Source organism: Octopus sinensis, linkage group LG14 (assembly GCF_006345805.1).
Source record: "Octopus sinensis linkage group LG14, ASM634580v1, whole genome shotgun sequence".
NCBI classification, from domain to species: domain Eukaryota; kingdom Metazoa; phylum Mollusca; class Cephalopoda; order Octopoda; family Octopodidae; genus Octopus; species Octopus sinensis.
Window position 1 is genome coordinate 41,773,422 of NC_043010.1, and position 9,650 is coordinate 41,783,071.

The 9,650-nt window shown below is 37.3% G+C and overlaps 1 protein-coding gene across 5 annotated transcripts in view; it reads left to right on the forward strand.

Annotated features, from left to right (window-relative positions):
• LOC115219257 (prominin-1) overlaps positions 1–8,827 on the forward strand; it is a 68,435-nt gene extending 59,608 nt beyond the window's left edge. For all 5 annotated transcript variants that reach the window (XM_036508903.1, XM_029789408.2, XM_029789409.2 and 2 more), the window contains exons 18-20: positions 686–892; positions 2,626–2,775; positions 8,277–8,827. In XM_036508903.1, the coding sequence (XP_036364796.1) occupies positions 686–892; positions 2,626–2,775; positions 8,277–8,564 (645 nt within the window). In that variant the 3' untranslated portion in view covers positions 8,565–8,827. The remainder of the gene's footprint in view (positions 1–685; positions 893–2,625; positions 2,776–8,276) is intronic.
• Positions 8,828–9,650: the final 823 nt, after the last annotated feature.

The window sequence follows — 9,650 nt, forward strand, 5'->3', positions numbered from 1 at the left end:
CAGAGCTTTTGTAATATGTTTTTTCTCTGCCAAGTTTATGGCATTGTCCCACCATTAAACTTTACATTCTTTTGGTAAAAAGGCAACTTGTAACATGTGGGAACATATCTATACTTAGAGAAATAGTTTTTAAAACTCATAGGAAACGTATATCAAAGGACCGTTTTAGTCTTAAAGCTTAAATTTTCTTTCGTCATATAGGCTTTTAGAACCTTCATTATGTGGTTTAAAATTATGACCGGATATGAGTGGGTTGTTTTTTACTTCTGGCCTACACATATATTTGTTTTAACTTCATATTTTGAGTGTAGCTGGAAGAAAGTTTTCTTTTAGAAATCCCCAATCTCTAACCATACTTCCAATTGTTTCACACTTTTGTTGACTTTTGATCATATAAACCATTTGGATGATAGTTTACTGTGAAATCTGTTTATTGAAATGTATTTTACACTAAATGAATTAAGCAACATCATTTTTGCTTCATGGTAGAATGACTAACATTAAGCTGAGTACGTGGCTTTTAAAGTATCTTAAAAATATATAACATTCAAATTTGCTTAATGGTATAGCATGGAAATATAAATTAATGAACTTTGAAATTAGCATGAATTTTAATTTTGTAAAAGTTCATGAAAATTATGTCGTTATGATTTTCGGTAGTGTGATATTCAATATTTTCATGCAGCTCCGGAAAGAATCTACTCAAGCAAATCTTACCGTGATTTCAAGTGAGCTAAATACACTAGCCACTAATATACCTAAGCAAGCCCTTATCCCTTTAGCAATAGAGGCAGAACGTATCGACAAAAATGAAGTGAAAAATGTGACAGATTTGAAAAACAGATTGGAGCAGGATATCCATTTATTAAAAGCTAAGAGTCAGCAAAGCCTGGTAAGTCCATCTTCGTTTATCTATATTTCATTTCTTTTGATAGAGAATTCTTTCTATTGCTTTTTTTTGTTACATATTTGATAGCTTTAAAATATTTTTTACTAATATCATTCACACAGTCTTGCGTTCATCTTTGCCTCAGTTCATTACTACTACACATCATCATCATTTAGCGTCTGTTTTCCATACTGGCTTGGATTAGGCGGTTTGATTGGAGCTGGTAAATCGGAGAGTAGTACCAGGCTCCACCAGTCTGCTTTAGTTTAATTTCTTTGGCTAGATACCCTTCGTAACGGCAAATACTCTACAGATTCTACTGATTGCCTTTACGTGTCACAAGCACAGGTGCCTTTCATATGTCACTGGCACTGGACACGGCCACGATTTCACTTAGCATGACGTGTCTTCTTAAGCACAGCAAATCGCCAGAAGTTTCGATTACTTGTCATCACTTTCGTGAGTTTCAGCAACCGAGGGTCATATTTCACAATCTCGTCCCACGTCTTCTTGGGACTACAGGTTCCCTCCACAATTAAAAAATGGTACTTCTTTATGTCCTCGTCCATACACATAATATGACCATACATCGTTTGTACGGCGTTCAACTATACCTAGCTTTTGCATTGACCACCAGTTAAGGAGCGGAGAACCCTGTCAAAGCTTTCTCCATAACAACAAAAGCCAAGTAAAGAGGGTTCTTTTTGCTAAGTACTTCTCCTGCAGCTGGTGCCTTATCAGGAATATCAGTAGTGCTTCTCCCTGGCACAAAATCAACCTACATCTTGTCTAAACTAATTCTCTTCCTAACTACTTGTGCTGTGACCCTTACTGTAATTTTCATCATCTGGTCGAGCAATTTGAATAGATAGAAATAATTACATAGAAATAATTACATCCTTCATGTTAAACATTATGGCTGTCATCAGCCATGTTTCTTTCAGTTCTGAGGGCTCTTTGCCAACTCGTACTCTAGCCACACGCTTGCCACAGTACGATGGCAAAAGCACCCACTCCTCCGATCTCATTGCCTCCGTGGAGTGCTTAAATGCCTCCTCCTCTGTCGCAAAGCGCACCTCCACGGTAGCGTACTCCCTTCCTCTTGTTATGAATGTCATTAGTTTTTAATATTTTTTAAACACTCTTCAATTTCCTCCACTGTCGCTATTTCTATCTTCCTCGTTGCTATTTTCATCGTCTTGAATATTACTGTACTTTTCGTTACATTGTTTGTCAATTCTGCAGGCAGCGTTAACTTCAATGTATCTCCGTCTTTTTCCAGCAACCTCTTACATTCCTTCATTTTTCTTGGCTCCACCTTTATTTCACGGATTTCCAGCGTTTCTGCTTCTATCCCTTTTCAAGTTGCGGCCGCATAACTGTGACCACCTGTTGTTGTTTTCTCCATTTTTCTCCCAATGGAGAAATAAAACAACAATTCCACTTAACAATAGCAACAATTGAGGAAAAATAATTTAATGTAATTTACCATTAATGCTACATAATATCAGATATACAAATTTAGAATATTTGTTTTTTCTTATGCAAGAGAAAAGTTTTAAACATTTTCATTGTTTCGTAAAATAAAAAAAAAATTACTTTATACATAAATTCAAGTATGCAATCAAGTTGCATCATCAATCAAACATATAACCAAATTTGCCTATTTACACACATAATACAATGCACAAGAAAGAATATATTTCATAACCATTAATTTAAAATTTTCGTTTCAGAAAATATATAACGACCTCGTATCAGCCATTAATGCTTCGGAAGACTTCTTGAAAAATCGCCTAGATAGCACAATTAAAAATCAATTACTACATTTTGCTGACTATTTACTAGGGATCTGGAATAATTTTGTTTCCAACATTCTCCGTTTGGTAAGAATTTGATATTTTAATATTATTTTTATATATAATTTTATAGATTATTACGTATTTACATGTGTCACATATATTATACATAATAGGCACGTGAACACCATATGTACGCTTAAAACACTGATACACTTATTCCTACTGTTTAGCCCCACGTTGGCCTTGATGAAGCTAACCTAATATAAAATATATTGAAACCACCACCATCTCACATTTTTTCCGAAATAGCATACACCGGAGTACATTCTCGAAATTAGCCTTTTTTATGATGGTAAGGTGAGGGACATTCGGCTCGTATTTCTAGAATGTAAGTTGAACCAAGTAGAGCAGCGGTTCAGTGTTAGTATGTATCACAGAACAAACAACATACATAAATTATGTTTTTAGTAGTTTCATCTCATTTAACATTTTATTTTTATTTAAATGAGATTTTTTAATTCAGTGTTGCACGAAATTTGTTTTCGATTATGCATATTGTTGAAAAACCTTGTTCAAAATTATATTTTGATATGACCAACGAAAGAATTTCTATGCATTTTGTAGACATAGATACGGCAAAATTCAACATGTGATAAAGCAGAATCTTGTTAGGGAAGAGATTTTAATCTACACATTAATCTTTTTGATTCAAATTGATCTATGATTAATTCTAAAACGATTTCGAATGATTTCCAATTCACTGTCAAGAAGATAGTTATTACCTGGACTCCATTGATGCCTTTTGTATTCAAAAACGTTTCAACATGGCGTGGTCAGGTTTCAACAATGCGTGTTTATTCCACAATTCAACATTCATCTGTATTGATTTTAATTTGTCTACGCAGTCTCTAATAATAGCTAGGTTACCTTGAAATGACTTGTTGGATGTTCGTGCTATAAGAAAGTATTCAAGCTAGTTTTGCCCTTCATTTGTTGTCAGAAGTTTATCTGCAGTTCTTAAAAAGAATTCTCTTAGTTCATCATTCATTATTCCAACTCGAGCTACTGCATTATTCCTGGAAAGTCATCTTCTGTGTGAAAGAAGTGTCCCTTCCCTAGTCTTCAAATCCTGACGCAACAAACCAATTGTTCTTACGCTTAGATGATAAGATTTGACAAAGTTCCTGGCAGAAACGTTAGCACGCCGGGCGAAATTCGTAGCCGTATTTCGTCTGTTGTTACGTTGTGAGTCCAAATTCCAACGAGGTCGACTTTGCTTTTCATCCTTTCAGGGTCGATAAATTAAGTACCAGTTACGCACTGGGGTCGATGTAATCGACTTAATACCTATGTCTGTCCTTGTTTGTCCCCTCTGTGTTTATCCCCTTGTGGGTAATAAAGAAATAAGTATTGAGAGCTGATGACACTGCTTTATCCTTTAAGCATAAGGAAAATGGGTTTCTAGCATACATATGAATTATACAGGGTATATTGATATTTACTGATGCTACGATATCAGATCCACAAGCCAGTATTGCAGTAGCTCCATCAGTTGTGAGGACAGGGATTTACCGAACGACCATTTTCATAGAAACAAGAAAAAATTCATATAATGCCTGCTTCTTTTGTAGTGTTCTCTAAGGGATGACAAAACAAGGGTTCTCTTTAAATTCTGGACATCTGATGAGACGTATGTAGTCAGATTAAGTTAGATTAAGCTAGTTAGCGGAATCTGTGATATCACACACACACACACACACCACACACACACACACACACACACACACACACACACACACAACACACACACACACACGCATCACACGTATATATCAGACATATCACGCACACACATGTTAGATAATATAAAAATAATGCAACTCTACAGACAGAATCTTTCGATAGAGTATTTTCAACATTTCCTCCTAACACGAGTCAGCTATATCTTTGCAACAGGGCAAGATCGAAGTTTCACTGAGTGAGATTTTTCAATTTTGCAACTCACAAGGTAACTCTATACTCGTAGTTGACATTTTAGCTATTTGGAGGGAAATATCCATGAAAAATGCAAAGAAAGCAACCCTGTATGAACCAACATATAACGTAATAGAAAAGTGGTGGCGTTCGCTTCCTACATGTCAAATATATAAGATATACTGGTTGCATTTAATCGATTGTGATTCCTTCAAAATTCCAGTATTCTGCCGGGAATTTATGGTTGTATATAAGCGTTAGCTTCATTCCCCTTGTATATTTCCGTTGACTGAAGGCGGCGAGCTGGCAGAAACGTTAGCACGCCGGGCGAAATTCGTAGCCGTATTTCGTCTGCTGTTACGTTCTGAGTTCAAATTCCGCCGAGGTCGACTTTGCCTTTCATCTTTTCGGGGTCGATAAATTAAGTACCAGTTACGCACTGGGGTCGATATAATTGACTTAATCCGTTTGTCTGTCCTTGTTTGTCCCCTCTATGTTTAGCCCCATGTGGGCAATAAAGAAATATATATTTCCGTCGACTTTCTTGATCGACACGGAAGTGAAGGAAGGAAATGGTGGCAAAAGGGAAGTCAACACCTGCTTATATACGATCTTTACCCTGTAAAGTTTGAGTAATAAGCAACCTTAGATGGACTGAGATATTTTTTCTCGGAGAGAAATAAGATATCAGCTGTGCGTGCTAATAAGTGACTATGTGTAAGTTTAGGTTGATAGAGACAAGGAAGGAAAATTGTTCACTAGGTATAGTTTTAGATTTTGGCATCTAGATACGTAAAGCAGATGCCGGTGTGTCATGGTTTTTACGATAATCTCTTGATGGGAGCTGCTTCGATGTCTTGCAGCAAAGCAAACTCTACATTCATAGATGTATTTACATCTATGAAGCAAGTGGAACTGTTGAACATATGATATACCTATCCCATCAAAAAGAGGAAGCCTACTATATCATATATGATATGATCACATTAGACATCAAATAGCGATATTACACTAAAAAATACACATGCCATCCCACACATAATGATAATCAAGAATTATCGTGTATTCTTTTACTCTTTTATTTGTTTCAGTCATTTGACTGCGGTCATGCTGGAGCACCGCCTTTAGTCGAGCAGATCGACTTCAGGACTTATTCGTTGGAAGCCTAGTACTTACTCTGTTGTTCTCTTTTGCCGAACCGCTAAGTTACGTGGATGTAAACACACCACCATCGGCTGTCAAGCGATTTTTTTGGGGGGGGGAGGGGAGAAAACACAGACACACAAACATACACTCACATACATATATACATATATACGATGGGCTTCTTTCAGTTTCCGTCTACCAAACTCACTCACGAGACTTTGGTCGGCTCGAGGCTATAGTAGAAGACACTTGCCCAAGGTGCCACGCAGTGGGAATGAACCCGAAACCATGTGGTTGGTAAGCAAGCTACTTACCACACAGCTACTCCTGCGCCTATATATATATATATATATATATATATATATATGTGCGTGTGTGTGTATGTGTGTGTGTGTATATATTTGCTTACCGACCACATGGTTCAGGGTTCATTCCCACTGCGTGGCACCTTGGGCAAGTGTCTTTACTATAGCCTCGGGCCAACCAAAGCCCTGTGAGTGGATTTGGTAGACGGAAACTGAAAGAAGCCTGTCGTATATATGTATATATATGTATGTGTGTGTGAGTGTTTGCGTGTCTGTATTTGTTCTCCCAACACCGCTTAACAACCGATGTTGGTGTGTTTACGTCCCCGTAACTTAGCGGTTCGGCAAAAGAGACCGATAGAATAAGTACTGGCCTTACAAAGAATAAGATCTGGGGTCGATTTGCTCGACTAAAGGTGGTGCTCCTACCCACTATATATATATATATATATATATATATATATAAATATATATATATATTGTTATATTTCGGAATGGTCATATTGCCAGTTTAGCCAATAAAATCTTGCACAACAAATATTTAAACGTATATATATATATATATATATATATATATATATATAAAGTAGCAAAGTAGATAAACACAGTAAGACTTGAGACATATTTACATGGAACACAAAATACAAATATAAAATAAAGAAAATTTATCTGTAATGAAAGGACATTGTGTAATGTGTTATTTCGACAGCTTATTCAAAAGACTAAACTTACGTAATAACCATGTTCGTAGGTGATGTGCATGATATCATAGATATGCAGTCCAGAGGAGATTGTTAAGTAAATTTGGCCTTCCTTTTCAAAAACAGTGGCAAGTGCGAGTCGTTTAGTACTGTTTACAAATATAAAGGTTTAAAGAGAACAGAGAGGAATAGTGGTTGGAGGAAATAGACGGAAATAGTGAAAGACAGGGAATAGTTTAGAGGCAAGACAGGGATAAACCGATATAAAGAAGTTAGATTTTTTCATTATATATAATTTTTCGTTATTTTACAATCTGCATTTTGTGCTCCATGCCAATATATGTCTCAAACCTAACAGTATTTATTTCCCTTACTACCTTCATGATAGCTCGATTTGGAGCTCTTATAGGAACTTCCGTGCTGTGGTCTCGACCATGGATGATGAAGTTGGAATTTAAGCCTTATGAGTGAAATTGTATCGACAGAAACTGTGATGAATCTCTTAAGCGGGGCTTTCCTGTTCGTGGGTGCTTAACTTAATCCATCACTCTATTTAATACCGCCACTGACAACACTTGCTTCCTAAAACGGTTGCATCTTGACTGTAGAAACATTACTAAAATTTGTCAAGAAACCTGTGGGAAGTGACTGATTGTACAGCTGGTATACATTGAGTCTTTGCTCAGAAAATATCATCCCTTATATTTTAACAATGTTTGCACACGAGCTAACTTCCTTAACAACTATGCGGTTGTGTATTTGGTCTTTTGCGGTATATCACAGAACTATATATCCTGTCCGCAAACTGTACATCCACATTGAAGAACACCTTCATACAAATTCTCCTTTACGGTCAGTATTAAAATCACGCAATTAATAAGTCAAATCTCGCATCAATATCAGACATCATATATATATAAAAGCCCCCCTTCGGTCATGAATGACCATGGGATTGCGCCAAGAAAGTTACCCTCCTAGACACAAGTCCGGGCAAGGTTGTTTATGGAAGACCAGTAGTCGCCCATGCATACCAGCCTCCCCTCTCCACGCCACCAGTGTTATCCAAGGGAAAGACAAAGGTCGATACAGCTTGGCACCAGTGACGTCGCAACTCATTTCTACAGCTGAGTGAACTGGAGCAACGTGAAATAAAGTGCTTTGCTCAAGAACACAACACGCAGCCCGGTCCGGGATTCGAGCTCACAACCTCACGATCGTAAGCTCGACGCTCTAACCACTGAAATGCTAGTCTGTTTGTTTCACTTTCGTTCTCACTTCTTAATTTCCAAGCACCATTGCTTTGTAAAAACACAAGCACATGTATGTTCGTACTGTATGCGTATATGTACATGTAAATGTGTGTGTAAGTATGTATGTCCGTACGAAAAATATTTGTTTAAACTTATGCTGGATATTTTCTCTCTTTTTTTTTTTTTTTTTATTTTTTTACCTCGAACAGCTCAACAACATGTTATCTTGCAAACCAGCTGTGGATCTGTTTGAGTACTTGGTTATAGGATTTGTATGTGGTACAGTTGATGCGTTCAACGGATTTTGGTTTGGTCTTGGCTGGTTCGTATTTTTTTTTATTCCGGGAATAATTTTTTCAGTTAAACTTGCAAAATACTACCACAGAATGACTTTGTGTGACGAAGAGGATTCAAGTGACATACAAATGACCTATAATAACCAAGGATATGATTCACCACGATCCCCTTTGCCTTATAACAAAGTTGGGCAAATGTAGAGAACACGCAATAAAGTAAAAGATGCTGCACTGCAGCTGCAGGAAATGAGTGTACTGTTGCTGCAGCTACTACTACTACTACTACTACTACTACTACTACTACTAACGTGGCAGCCAACATCTTTCAAGATTGTTGGCCTTCTTTTCTACTGTAGGCACAAATTCTAAAATGTTTGTGGAAAGGGAAAGTCGATCACATTTATGGACCCCGAAAGTATGAAAGTCGAAGTCTACCTCTCGGCGGAAATTGAACTCGGAACGTAATGACTAGCTAAATACCGCTAAGCATTTCGTATTATTACTACTACTACTACTATTATCATTAGTAGTAGTAGTAGTACGAAATGCTTAGCGGTATTTCGCCAGTCGCTACCTTTTGAGTTCAAATTCCGCCGAGGTTGACTTTGCCTTTCATCGTCTCATCCCCCATCGTAGCACATTTTGTGAGTCCAAACTCCATCTTAATATCATTGGAGAAAATTCGCACAGACTGGTCTAGGCTGTCCAGTTCTGGGCTCAGTTTCTGTGAATAGCTTCGAGTTGTCCATGTGGTTCTGTTTTCCTTTACCTCTTCCCAGATCACACCCCAACTTTGTTTTCTGTGGTATTTCATTTAAGGCGATCATTCCCAGCACAAATATCAGTGAGGACACACTTCCCCCTGGAAAATACCTATCTTGATTTTCACCTCTCCTAATACTTGATTCCGTGCTGTCAATTCCATTCTCTTGCATTTCCTGCTATCCCATATAAGGCTTCTCATATTTTCTTCTACTCCACGAATTTCCATTGTTTTTATTATTCAAGAGTGTGGTATCATATCTATTCATATCGTATGCTTTACGATAGTCAATCCATGCCATGCTCAGATTCGTGTGTCTTCTCTTGCAGCTCCTGGTAATTAGATTATCAAGTAAGAGCTGATCCTTCGTTCCCTGGTTCCTCATTCGGCACCTTTTCTGTTCAATAGGTAGCTACCCACTGTTTTCCAGATATCAATACAGATCGCCGACCAACGCAACTGACATTAGTTTCCACATTAGCATTATTACTATCATTAAGGCGGTGAACTTTCAGAATAGTTAG